This window comes from Aulonocara sp. 'chitande type north' Nkhata Bay, linkage group LG5, assembly GCF_057382095.1.
Source record: "Aulonocara sp. 'chitande type north' Nkhata Bay isolate Kocher_YH1m ecotype deep benthic linkage group LG5, A_spYH_male_GT1.1, whole genome shotgun sequence".
Lineage (NCBI taxonomy): Eukaryota > Metazoa > Chordata > Actinopteri > Cichliformes > Cichlidae > Aulonocara > Aulonocara sp. 'chitande type north' Nkhata Bay.
The window spans coordinates 40,367,620-40,381,414 of NC_141348.1; the positions used below are offsets into that span (position 1 = coordinate 40,367,620).

Consider the following 13,795-nt stretch of genomic DNA (forward strand, 5'->3'; position numbering starts at 1 on the left):
TGATGATTTTATTAAAGATGAAATAATTTAGACCGTTTTTAACTCTCAGTGTTCGTTTGACTTTGGGACCTGAAGTCGATGGAGTTTTGGACCCAGATTACTCCGCGAAGCTCCTCACCACAGCAGCCGTAATGCTCTGACAATCCATCAAGCAGTGCGGCTTACCAAAGTTGTACTAAAACATTTTTAACAGATTTTTGCACGCCAAGATCGGTTCGAGGTCAGTAAGCACAACCAGAATTCATACATAAGGCACACTCTCGATTTTTGAGAAAATTAAAGGATTTTAAGTGTGCCTTATAGTGTGGAAAATATGTTATACAGAAGAAAAGAATATATCGCGATATATATCGTTACCGCTCGTGCTTCAAATTATACCATGATATGGATTTTAGGCCATATCGCCCAGCCCTAATATCCAAATACCTCAAAAAAAAAAAAAAAAGGCTACATTTCACTGTGTGTTATACTTGTATAACTATGCATGTGACAAATAAAGAACCTTGAACCTTGAACAGTGAACGGCAGTTCTCTGAGTTTTGATTGTTAATGTACTGACAATGAAGTACAACTTTTTCAAACTCTATCTTCTCTATATCATGGTCAACATGTTGACCAAGGATGGTTAACAGGAGAAAACCTTTCTGGTACAATGATAAATCACAGAAACTCATTTACTTGCTAATGCTAGCTGGAGCTTGCAAGGAAGCGCAGATCGTAACTGATCTCAGAGCTGTGAAAGCAGGGCCAGTGGCAGCATGCCTGCTGTCTTGGTTTCCCTTAGTTTACTGTCAAAGACATGAATGTTATCTACAATGGCCATGCGCAAACCACCAGTCACCCTGTTCCAATCAGTGTTAAGGTGAGACGGGCACACCTTCAGAGACACCTTGCTATGAGATTGAAATAAGCGTAGCTTTGAGGGGCAAAAAAACAAGTGAACAGATGCACATATTAAATGAGATGAGTTTTTAATTCATGGTTTGTCCTGAAGAAATATTACTGTGAGGTGTACCAACCAAATGGCCAGTGAGTGTAACAGGCTGACTTGTGGAAAACCAACCAAACTGCAAAAAAATGTTATAAGGAAAAACTTTTTCATACTTATTTTATAAACCAACACTTTTTTGTAAAACGGTTTGTAAAAAGTTTTCTTCTTGAAAACCAGAAATGAGGTATCATGAAATTAAAAAATTCAAGTGTAATTATATGAGTATGCATGTAAGTGGAGCTGTAGAAAATCTGTACTGTTTAGGAAACTTTCATCTGCAAACTCTGCCAGGTAAATGCCACCAACAATGTTATGTCAATATCAAATAGATGCATGCATTCACATTTTTTTTCTATATATTTTGACTAAATTAGTTTTTCAAAGCTTAAGATTTCTGTTTTAATCCTCTGCAAATACGTTAAACATAACAATATAACAGAATTACACAACACAGACCATACTTTCATTACTGGGGTTTATTAGAATGGCACTACTAAAATGAACACAAACATGAAAAAGATTGGTTCAAACCAGCAGTTGTCAGTTAAAAAAAAAAATCAGAGACTTCTGAACACTATAGTAAAATATGTTTTGACTGAGTTGTGATGTAGACAGTTTATTCGCATTTGTTGAAACCATGTGCACTGTGGAGGAGCAGAATGAGCACATGAGAACAGAAAGGGCCTCCAGCAGGCCACTAGTGTGAATGTCTCTGACCAAAGATTAAGAGACAGACTTCATGAAGGTGGCTGGGGCCTGACATCCTCCAGTGCGCCCTGTGCGTATTACCTGGCACCTTTTAGCATTCGCCATAGAATACCAGAATTGTCACTAGCCTTGTGCTTTTCAGTGATGAGAGCAGGTACACACATTAAAGGGTAAATGGTAAACTGACTGGAACTTATATAGCACTTTTTTTTTCTATGCTCTTTCTATTTAACATTCACACGCATTCATACTCTGATAGAGAGCAATTTGGTGTTCGTATCTTGCAAAAGCCTGCCCAGCCAAAGATATTTGGCATGCACACTGGAGCAGATAGGGATCGAAACACCAACCTTCCAGTTAGTAGGTGACTGTGAGTAAACATATCCAGTATGATTTTTCTTTTTCATTGAGATCACAGACACTATGACACCGACTTTTGCTAATTATTTCTTCCACACACTTTTGTTAAGAAATCATGTGAAGAAGAAAATCTTCACACACACAATAGAAAATATGTTGTTCTGCTCTAGAAAATCTGTCACATTTGATTGTTTCTTTAACTCAAAATGGAAGCTATGTTTCTACCCAAACAGATGACTCGTGACTGCAAAGCAGTATAAAAATTGTTTCCCGTATATGATTGAAAAAGTGAATTGAAGCCATTTCAGTTCACAGGCTCCAGCCACATTTCACTCCATCCACACTTCTGCCCTGCCGGCTCTCTGCCATCTGGCTGTGATAGACCCGTGAGTCCACAGTGGGCTAATGGTCGGAGAACCCTGGCATGGGAAAGGGCCTGGCAAAAGCTTCAACACGGTGGCGCAGATCTGCGATGCGAGCCACCGTTTCTGGGTCCTGAAGAAGGAAGTTCTTGAAGTCCTGGAGCTTTCCTGCAAACAACAACAGAAAAGAGAAATGCTCAGATGTTTATTCTTAGCTTCCTCTGTTTCACTACCACTGGGCATTTTGTCTTCTCTCATGCAGCAATTTTAAAGACCGTGCACTATATTTGACTTTATAAATTCACTAATGCTATTACAGTTAATAATGAACAGTTTCAAACTGTGCTTTGGTAAAAAGAATTTCAACATGTTTTAGGCATCCACTGAGCTACAGATTAATCTGCCCCCCTCCTCACAGCAGGCTCACCTGTCTTTTTCGTGACATCCAAGGCAATCTTCAAACCCTCATCCATGAACTCGACAACTTGCACAAAGTCAGCTTCTTTGAACTGTCTCGAGGTCAGGGCTGGAGCACCTGACAGAGAAGAACACATCACTCAGGTTGAAATAGACTATGAACTATATACTTCCTTTTGTACTTTTCCAGTTTTACGTTTTTTAAATTCTTGTTCTTGCTTTTTTTCTGCTAATTTTGCCATATAGTTTTTAAAAATTGTATAGACTTGGAGCTTCTTAAAAGGTCAGTAATTAATCTATACAGATTCGACTACACAAATACTAATGGCTGCCACAGTGCAGGACAAAAGAGAAAGTAATAAGTGCAGTGCATTGGATTACAGGTACGAAATATTGCCTTAAGATAATGCTAAAAATGAGGGAGTGTAGATGAGAAGCTCTTGAACTTCCTGAAAGATGATTAAAAAGCCAAACAAGTTTAATTAATCATGAACAGCTCAGTGCTTGTGGCTTAATTTGTGGCTGACTAATTTCCATATGCAGAACTACATTTTTAAAAAAGCAACACAGATTAATTGAAGAAGGTGGTGAATGTAAAATAAATCTGACAAAAAAAACTTTATAACATTGCTGGACAACTGATCGGTTTCTTTTAACATTCAAAATGAATATACAGGGAAGCGCATGGTTTCACAACACCCCTGGTGTGTGTTCGGCCAAACACAGTGTGATGTGAAGCTGCTTCTTACCTAGTCTGAGGCCACCAGGCGCCAGGGCGCTCTTGTCTCCAGGGCAGGTAGTCTTATTGGTGGAGATTGACGCAAGCTCAAGTAACCTCTCAGTCCGAGCCCCGTCAACACCCCTGGGCCGCAGGTCCACGAGGACCAGGTGGGTGTCGGTCCCACCTGGAATTTTTAATGAGGACAGAAGCATGTTGTTTTGTAGACACACAAACCTCGCTGTGAAGCATTTGATCACAGCACCTTGTCACACCAATGTATGAAACACAGATATTAGATTTAGCTTAAGAAGGAGTACTGCTTGACATTTTCTCCTCTTTTATGTGCTTATCTGATTCATGCTATTTATACATTTCACAACGCTGAAACCAAAAAAGCCAAATTAGATTTTGTTCATTTAATAAGATTTAAGTGTGAAGGAGACAAATAGATCATTTATTTAGATCCCCGTTAGCTTCCACAAGAGTAAATGCACATGTTCCTGGAATACAGGCCGTCAAAATGCACTTTTTTAAGCAGGACACGTAAAAGTCTAACCAATAATAGTGACAACCACCAAAGGTATTATAAATATCTTTATTCTAGACATAATAAACCAAAAAACCCACAATAATCCGAGCTGCTGGATGACTGTGTGAGGCAGTTTTTTGTTTTCCTTTTGTTTTCTTTCTTTTTTTTAAGTGAGGACTCACTAAATTGCTGATTTTGGGACATGAGTGGATAATTATGTGTTCAGAGTATCAATGGAAGTACCTGATAATGTTGCTTTCTTTAAAAACATGGATAAGTCATTACACAACCTGTCAGCTAGTTTACCTTGCCTGGGCTGCAGGATTTGCTCATTAGTTCACAAATTTGTTGGTTATGGACAAGATGACTTTTATACTGATGCTTTTTTATCTTGGTGCTCCTTACATCAACTATACAAAGGCAGCTCTCCACAGCACTTCATTTAATAGTTAAACATTATGAAAATCTATCAGAGTAGCCCATGTGCAACTGTGTGTAATTCTACTACTCTGGAATTATCATTTACAAGTTCATAATGTACAGAGTTCAATTTTCAAGATGGCTGACCATTAAAATAGAGAACTCTACAACATAAATCTCAAAAATCACCCCCAAAGAGAATGACAGTGAGGAGATTAATGGGATAGAGTAAATCACAGGCCAAGCGTGTTCTGGACTGCGTTTTCTTTTTCTTTTTTTTGCTTGTTTGTTTTCTTAAGCACACATTATGTCTGAAGATTGCTGCTAATTAGACAACATTTAGGAACTGACAGCATTATTTATAACCTGTGGTGGAACAAGAACATTTTAGGCCTCTTCCCACTTTGGTAATGACGCTCTCCATTAGCTGAGACTATGGAAGGTAGTTGTACAGTGTACCTCCTAGTAATTAGATCGTATGAACTTATTCTAGCTTTGTACTGAGAAAATGCAACTGGGAGATGTTAACTAATTAGATTCCACTTCCAGTTTACAAAGGTTTTAAGAGTCATCCAAACGTTATAAGATACGATATTATTGGTCTCTGTGATAGTTTGTCACCTGAAGGGAACTTAATCAGGAAAGTCAGACAGGAATTGTCTTTAAAACATTTCAAACAACTGTTTCCAGATGAAAATATTATACCTAAACAGCATTATTTACTGCATCTTCCTTCTCAGATTAAGGCTCTTGGTCCTACAGTGAGGCATATGTGTATGCGTTTTGAGTCAAAACATTGTTTCTTCAAGCAGTGGGCTCTGAAAAGTAGTTTTAAGAATATTTGTAAATCTCTTGTGAAGCACAACCAACTTTATGAATGTAGTCAGAACGTGCATGAGAAACATCCCATTTTTTCAAGTGAAGTCGACATGGGTCCAGCCAAAGAGGTGAAAAATGTTCATTATGTAGAAGGCAAGATTAAAGACTTCATTGAGCAAGTTGAACATGTAGTTTCTGTACAGTGGATTATGCTACATGGAAATATACATTCATGTGAAAAATCTTTGGTTATTTCTGATGTCATAAATGATGCTCCAGAGTTTGCACTTGTTAAAAACATCTATATTGTAAATGCATCTGTGTATTGTTTTGAATGCCAGCCTCTCTCTACAGTTGGGTGGAATGATCAATATTTAGCTTATGAGGTAGAAGTTCCCTGTCTAGCTCAGGCAAATATTTTTGTGGATGCTGGAAATCTTGTTGATTATACAGCATACCACTATGTAAACTTTAATAACAGCAAGTACATTCCAGCGAAGTATGATCTAACTGACATCATCAAACATTATTCTTGAGTCTTTTGTGAATATGTGGGCTGAAATAAGGTTTTTAAAGACTGGCAAAAAAATTGTTCTATTTACTTTTTATTTTACTTTTGGCGCAATCTGTTCAGTGAGGGAAACAATTTCAGTGTTTTGCCTCCTTTTCAATGTCACATTGATATGGTTTGACTGGTATGTAAGAAAAATAAATACACTGTGCTTAAGATACTAAGACTCATAATAATGCAATGTTGGGCATGATATTAACCTGCAGTTCTCAATAAAGTAGATTTGATGTCCTGATTCAAGTTAGGTCTATTTCTTGAAACAAGATGATACATCTTTTACAAATAACACAGCAGCTTAAAACGTTTATGAAATTCCAAAAAAGCTTGTTTCGTGTGAGATATGACTCAAAACAATATGTTTTCTAGAGTTTTTCACTTAACAAGATATCCAAGATGCACTGTCTAAAAACAAGTTCCTATATCTCACTGAAACGTTACTCTTTAGCTGATTATGGCTTATTTTAAGTGTGATTAGATATTTTGACTTGAAATAAGACAAATATACTTGGTAAGATTTTGAGTTTTTGCAGTGTAACAGTTGAAACTAAGTCAACCAACATTTATATAGGGTTTGTAAAAGCACTGAATTTGTGTTTTACTGGTACGGTCTTTCACTCTTTCCAGTTATTTGGCTAAAACATTTACTAAGGGATTAAAGAAGGGTGTATGTACACACTGCAGAGTAAGCACAGGACAAGTCTGTATTTTTAGAGTATCAATTGAAGGCTATACATCAAAAAACAGCTGAGGCCAGCGTATTGGATTCAGTACAAGATTCAAGCATTTGCTCACAACCGCAAAGTGACCACTTTCATCTGATTTTATTTTCTTGACTGACAAGGCAGGCGCAGCAACATTAGCCTATTTGCACATCATGAATTTAAATGGATTTGTGCTTTTTTTCTTGCTGTGTAATTTGCATTTTGTTACAGGACATTTTATGTGAATTTTCAGTGTTAAATGCTCTGTGCTGAGTCTGTGACTTGGAAAATAAAGAATTGAGTAAATACACACTAGATTACCTGATACCAGAGTGTAGCCTTTGCTGAGAAGAGCTGCAGCCATAGCCTTGGCATTCTTTAGCACCTGGTCAACATACTTCTTAAACAGGGGAGACTGTGCCTGGACACACAGAACCAAAACCATACAGTAAGTTTATCATTTGGCTATCAAAAATAGATACAGACATCAAGAAACTGTATGATGTAACTGCATCATGTCTAGAGTTTTATTAACAAAAACTAATGTTATATGCATCTTGTGACAGAACAGATTACTTCCCCTCTGCTGACTGAAGTTTATGCAACATGTTCTTAAGGTTGTGCAGACCTGTCTGAGTGCCACTGCTACAGCACCAATGGCATGGTTATGAGGTCCACCCTGCAGGGAGGGGAAGACGGAAAAGTTGACCCTGTCCTCGAGGTCGTACATGATTTCCTTTCCCTTTTTGTCAACTGAGCGAACACCCTTCCGATAGAAGATGAGACCAGCCCTGGACAGAACAGAATCTTTTACTGATGAAGCACTTTTACTATTCTCTAAAAACCAAACCAGGTTTGCTTCTCAGTAATTTGATTTTTGTTCCCACCCGTGTCTCTTACAGTTTGACCTTACCTTGCTCCACGGAGGGACTTGTGCGTGTTGGAGGTGACCAGGTCAGCATGTTCAAAGGGCGAGGGGATGGCTTTGGCTGCCACCAGGCCACTAATATGAGCCATGTCAGCAAGCAGGTAGGCATTGATGTTGGTGCACAGCTGGAAGAAAAAGAGGCAGGATGAGGGAACAGTTATAAAATTAAGACCAACATGTATACACATGTGGCAGGAAAGTTCCAGTTTTTTTCAATACAAGATCAATATGACAAAGACCAAAGAATTGATTGTGGACTTTATGAGGATCAGGAAACATGTGACCCCTGTTTCAATACTGGAGGTCGATGTGATAATTGTGGAGAACTATAAATACCTGAGAGTACACACCGACAATAAACTGGATTGGGTTAAAAACACCACTGCGCTCTACAAGAAGGGCCAGAGTCGTCTGTATTTTCTGAGGCGGCTGACGTCTTTGAAGATCTGTCAGAAATGCTCAGAATTTTCTATGTCTGTTGTGGCTGCTGCCATCCTCTATGCTGTTGCATGGTGGGGCAGCAGGTTGAGGGTCGCAGATGCCAACAAATTCAATAAACTGATCTGAAAGGACAATAATGTTGTGGGGATGGAGCTGGACTCCCTTAAGGTGGTGTCGGAGAGCCGAATTTTGTTGAAAGTAAGGACAATGCTGGGCAATACCTCCCGCCCACTCATCTGTGCTGACCAGTCACAGGAGCAGTGTTAAGTGAGAGACTAAGATCACCCAAATGCACCACTGAAAGACACAGGGAATCAGTCTCACTTTACAACTCCTCCATCTAATACACAGTGCAATAGTTATACCCTTAATATTTGCACACCCTCTACTGTGAAAATAACAAAAATAACAAAGTTTTACCTAATAAAGTTTCACCTACTAACCGGAAGGTTGGTGGTTCGATCCCAGGTCTGCTCCAGTTGGGCAAGATACTAACCTCCATGTTTTCTACGATCAGAGTATGAATACTCCATTGGTGTATGAATGCGTGTGTGAATGTTACAAAGGAAGCACTTAGTAACTCGAAATTTAAACGCAAATTAATAGTAGGTTGGTCCTGTCAGAGAAGAGTGTTTTTTAGATGTGATATCAAAGGACCATGAGAGCACCATGATAGCAAAAACAATGTATGTGCCACTATGAAATATGACAGAAATATGTTGGGCTCTGTTCTAAATTTTTCGGACTCAGTGAAACACTTCTGAACTGCAGGAGAGGGAACCAAAGCTTTGGTACTGCCCTTGCATCTACTGCACATGTAGAGGCAATCTGCGCATGCCAAATACTGTATGCATTGGCTTTGGAAATAAACAAACATTCATTGCAGTAATGATCATAGTTATGCACGGTTGCTTTGGCAGTAGTTAAAGCAAAAAGTTGCCTGCCGTTAATACTTGTACCTCACATGTGTCTGACTCCTTTTATAATACTGCACTGTGAAATGGACACTCCGAATGCAACAACAGATACAGTGCTGGTCCCCCAAAAGGTTTCCAACCTTTCAGTTACTAAATCAATGTAATAGTCAATTTTAAATTTAAACAAGCTCTTGATTCGTGCCAGGTAAGTAAATCCCAAAAAGTTGATTCTGTTCATCTGGATGTAGCGTTTTCAGTGAGAGAAACATTAATCACTCATCCAAGGAGTCACTTGGATGAGTGATGAGCTATAACAGAAACAACAAAAACTGATTATGAAGTAGGAAAACCTTAAATTTATGGAATTCACATAGTAGTATATGCCCCGTTTTTGGGAAGGCACCATGAGATTGCTTTGTCTGTTCATATTCCCAAAGACCAGGCCCAAACAGCTGATAAGTTACACACCCACGCACATCTATGAAGTTAAAACTGGTCCAATTATTTCGTTTGAAACAACGTTCAAACACAGCCAATGTCCAAAGAACAACTTTGAAACACCTTCATAAAAGAAAACTAGGAGAAGATCTGGCATGTCTTATGCGAAATGTAGAGAAATTATGGGGCACTCAAGACTCTTGCACAATATAAGAGTTTAAAGAGTCTAAAGAATAAATCAAAATATTAAATTTCAACCTAACAAATAAAATGAAGGACATGCTCAAAAATCAAACCGAGGTCTGTAGAAGTAACGACCCAGCAAACAACAGGCTAAATAAAAAATAAAGTTCTACCAGTCTCAGAAATAACCTTCACATGCGGTTTGGTATCTATGAAGAAGCTTGTGTGCTTGTATTATTTTCTGTATTGAATTTTCTTTTTAATTTGATCTATTTATTAGATTAGATTGAAATGGATGAGTGAAGAACTGCTTACTGAAAACAGTTTTGGCGATTTGCTGTGTAAAATGTCTGAATGGTCGAACTGACTGTAAAGTTTCATCCATGGATTTTACATTTTTTAAAATTGAACTTTTTATACTTTAATGGGTGAAATGTTTAAAACAAAAACTAACATAAAATGTGAAATTCCATTCAGTTTTATTTATACAGCCCAAATTAAACCAGTGGCCTCAATGCACACAAATCTATTTAATACTTCAATTTCTTGTCTCCATTTATTTATTTATACTATTTGTGCTTTATGTGTTCTAGTTCTAATGTACATATTAACCGGCATCTGTTTGTGGACAGCAGAGACAGAATTTCATTGTACAGAGAAATGCTTACTTTGTACACGACAATAAACGCTTTGAATCTTGAATGTTTATATTATTAGGCAAAGACCCTACAATAATACTGAGAAAATCATCTATAGCTAACTATCCAAGTCCTTTTTTAAGACAATTTCCTTAAGCATTAATAAAGTATCCTGAATCGGGTGCAGTTCCCTGTGCTTCACAAAGACTTTAAATTAAAATCACTGAGCCTCCAGGATTAGCCTGAAAACTATGAGGTGAAAATACCTTCTCTTTTCCATCTGGATTAGATTTGCAGTGTAAGGTTTTTGGCCTTTCTTAGACACTGTCCCCTGCTTTAAGGTGACACAGTCCTGAGTTCAGAAAAAAAGTTCAAAAGAGAGCCGAAGCTATGATGTCCCATCTGGACAAGCCTCTGTTCCACTAGCTTCTGTTACTTAGCGAAATCTTACTTAGCATTTCTTTCATGGGCCTTTTTTTTTTTGGGGGGGGGGGTGTCTTCCTGGGGTTTACTTTTTATGTTTTGGAACAAATCAGTGCTCACCATGTTTAAAAATTGTAAACACTTATGATTTGCTCTTATGATAAGCTCACTGCAGCTCCTTTCAATTAATATTTTTAAATTCCTACTGATCTCTGCCATCTGTAAAGTTCTCTGCTCACAGTGCTCAGTTGGACTTTACTGCAGACATATTAAATATGACCCCTAAACTCACCGTGGACTCTGCCAGGCGGTTACGTCTTTTCCAAAAATAAGTGATTTAATGAAGACACCCAAGCCCTGATAAAGCTCAAACTTAGCACTTCAGCTTTAGTGAGTTTTTGACACTGCTCAAATATAGATAAATTACATTGTGTATGCATATAAAATGTTTTTCAGATACAATGTCTTGGCACTACATTTACATTTACCCCCCCACAGTTAAGATTTGAGGACTAACTCCATCTGTTAACGGTACCCATGTTCTCTAAGGAAAGACATTTCAAATGAGAGCTGGTGTAATTACATCCTTCAGCAGTCTTCAGAGGCCTGAAATATTATAACGCAATTCAATAAATCCTTGCTGTCTCTTGCCAGCATTTATTGAAAAAGGCACAAACAATAAATAGCTCGCTAACATGCAAATGACTCGCTGGCGAATGATCAGAGCAGTAAACAATCTTTTTAGTGCTCCAATTAATATGCATTATCGTGACAATCTCTCTTCCTCTCATATCTGAACTGGATCTGCACGTTTATTAGATTAAAAGGAAAGAGGGTAAAGAACACAAGAGGGTGAAGCGCGGCAGTTGATGAATACCGATAGTAAAAGAAAAAAAAAACACACACACAAAAAATGAACAACTCTACAATCTAGGTAGCTCACCCCCGCCTAAAATGTGAAGTCTGCCTAACAGATTCGGCCATAAAACAGAGAACAGTTGCACAGAGACATGCCAGGGGGAAAATATGGCCCCTCTTCAGGCCTAGTGGCAAAGTAGTTATGGTGCTTAATAAAAACACAGCTCTGTAATGGTGGGACACTCCATCTGATGGTACTAGCTAAAGTGGAGCTCTGCAACAAAGGGAAACAGTCATGGAGTGAATGAAGTGAATCAGCGGGTGGGTATAACAAAACAGATAAAGGGGCCTCTTGTGCACCGTCAAAGAGAACAGTGAAGTGTGTGGTTAAAAGTTGCTACTGAGTACTTGTGACTCAGTGTGAGTTGAGTAGTCAACAGAAGAAGAAAGCAGCTGTGTGTAAAGTGTGTAATGACCCTGAAATTAGTGTGTTTGGAAAATGTTGAAGCTTCAAAGTGAATGCTCTTTATTTAGAGCAGACGAGTCTCCATTTCTGTCGGACGAAATTAGCAAAGACACGGTTTGAAGTAATGCTGGCGAGATGTGACCTGTCGGTATGGGAAGCTGGTGTGTTTGGCATTACAATGCAAAGAACGGAAAAAGACGGGGTGAACATGGGGTGAGCTGTGAATGCAGAGAGTTCTCCGTGCACCTTCTTGATGCGGGCATAGTCAATGAGCCGGGCATAGGCACTGGTGCCAGCGATGATGAGCTTGGGCCGGAACAGCTTGGCCGTCATCTCCATCTGGTCGTAGTCTATAAGTCCTGTTGCAATCTGCAGAAAGGGAGACAGATTGAGGAAACAGAGAAGATAAAGGAAGAGTGTGAAAGAATAAAGAGAAAGTGGAAGAAGAATGTGAGAATATTAGAGGGAATGTAAGGGTCAGGAGAAAAAAGGAATATGTAAAGATCAAAAAACTGTCAGATATCTGAGTATCAAGAGCAAACATATCTACACGGAAGAGAGATTTTTTCCATTTGAAGCTCATTCGAAGCAGCTGTATTTGAAGTACTTTGGCTACCTTAAAAGGGGAAGGAATTTATCTAAAGGAGGCATTTATACCCATCATATCATGGAAGAAGATGGAGCAATTGCAGTAATGCACCCCTACTTATCCTAATTTAACCATTCAGGGACCTGCTATGCTGGTGCAATGAACCTGAACAGATTCAGGTTGGTTTCGAGACTCTCTCTGCCCCCTTTTATTAAAATGAACAATGTAAGAAACACATTAGACAATCCATTTTTTCCAGTAAATGCAATTTGAAGTCACATGAAATGGAACCAGGCTCACCCTGTCCAGTGACCGATATGTCTGATGCCTCATAGTGAAGTTTTGCCCCTCTAGTCCACCTTTAAGCGTCAGAAAAGAGAAGCAGTGAAAGACACCAGAATGCAGCCGAAAAACAAAGTGAGGGACAAAAACAATGGTGAATAAGGCAGACAGAGACACGAAAAAGAAGAGAGAAAAGGAGGAAGGAAAGCTTTATTTAGACAGCCTGATAATCTCCCATCTCCAGAGCACATCTATGGATGCCCCCTCACTCCATCAACCTGCTCATTGTGAAGACAGAGCCAGTAGTGCTGGCCAGCTTGTCGATTTCCCATTATCTTTCTCACAGAGGGGTCCTGCTTGCCCATACATCAGCAGGTCTGGACACACAGACTCTCATGACCATCCATCAGCTGCTACCAATACTGCAACTATGACCCCAGAAATAAAATATTCTACACTAAATATAGTCGAGTGATCAAAAGTTTATGTTAATTTTAAAAAATCACTTGTTAAATCTGATGCAACCTAACTTAACAGATGCTGGTGCAGGTGGAAAATACTTTGAATGTGTTACAAGTATAGCAGTAAGACTACATGGTCGCCGTATATTGACTATAAACTTGCGAACTGCCCTGTGTCAGCAAACAGCTGCCAGCAAGTGTCTGTTGCGTTTAAGTTTTGTGAAGTTAGACACTAAATCCCTAGCCACACTGCCTCATGTCTTCCCTCTGGGGCAGGGAAACAAACAGGATTTTCTAAAAGGCTATTATTGTCTTTACATTTCTTGCTGTTGTTTTGTGTTTCTTTCAATGAATAAGTTAATGATTTTAAACAAAAAGAGTAACACTGTAAAAAGATTCAAATATAGTTTAGTTATCCCAGGTGTTCACATTTGATGAACACAAGCTGACCAACACTGTCAGCATAACTGCCAATATTATGACAGCAATCTAAGACATGGCTTATTGCTCAGTATACATTTACTGTAATGTGGCAGTAGTCATTATTACATTATTATTTTTAAGTTTAAATT

At 38.6% G+C, this 13,795-nt stretch overlaps 1 protein-coding gene across 1 annotated transcript in view; it reads right to left on the bottom strand.

Moving 5' to 3' along the window:
* Positions 1-1,433: 1,433 nt before the first annotated feature.
* The window catches only part of LOC147331305 (serine hydroxymethyltransferase, mitochondrial-like), a 30,774-nt gene continuing 18,412 nt past the window's right edge, over positions 1,434-13,795 (bottom strand). Inside the window, exons 6-12 of the mRNA XM_086293545.1 lie at positions 12,138-12,260; positions 7,513-7,652; positions 7,228-7,390; positions 6,921-7,020; positions 3,588-3,743; positions 2,849-2,956; positions 1,434-2,589 (exon numbers count right to left, since the gene is read on the bottom strand). Coding sequence (XP_086149671.1) covers positions 2,462-2,589; positions 2,849-2,956; positions 3,588-3,743; positions 6,921-7,020; positions 7,228-7,390; positions 7,513-7,652; positions 12,138-12,260 — 918 coding nt within the window. The 3' untranslated portion in view covers positions 1,434-2,461. The remainder of the gene's footprint in view (positions 2,590-2,848; positions 2,957-3,587; positions 3,744-6,920; positions 7,021-7,227; positions 7,391-7,512; positions 7,653-12,137; positions 12,261-13,795) is intronic.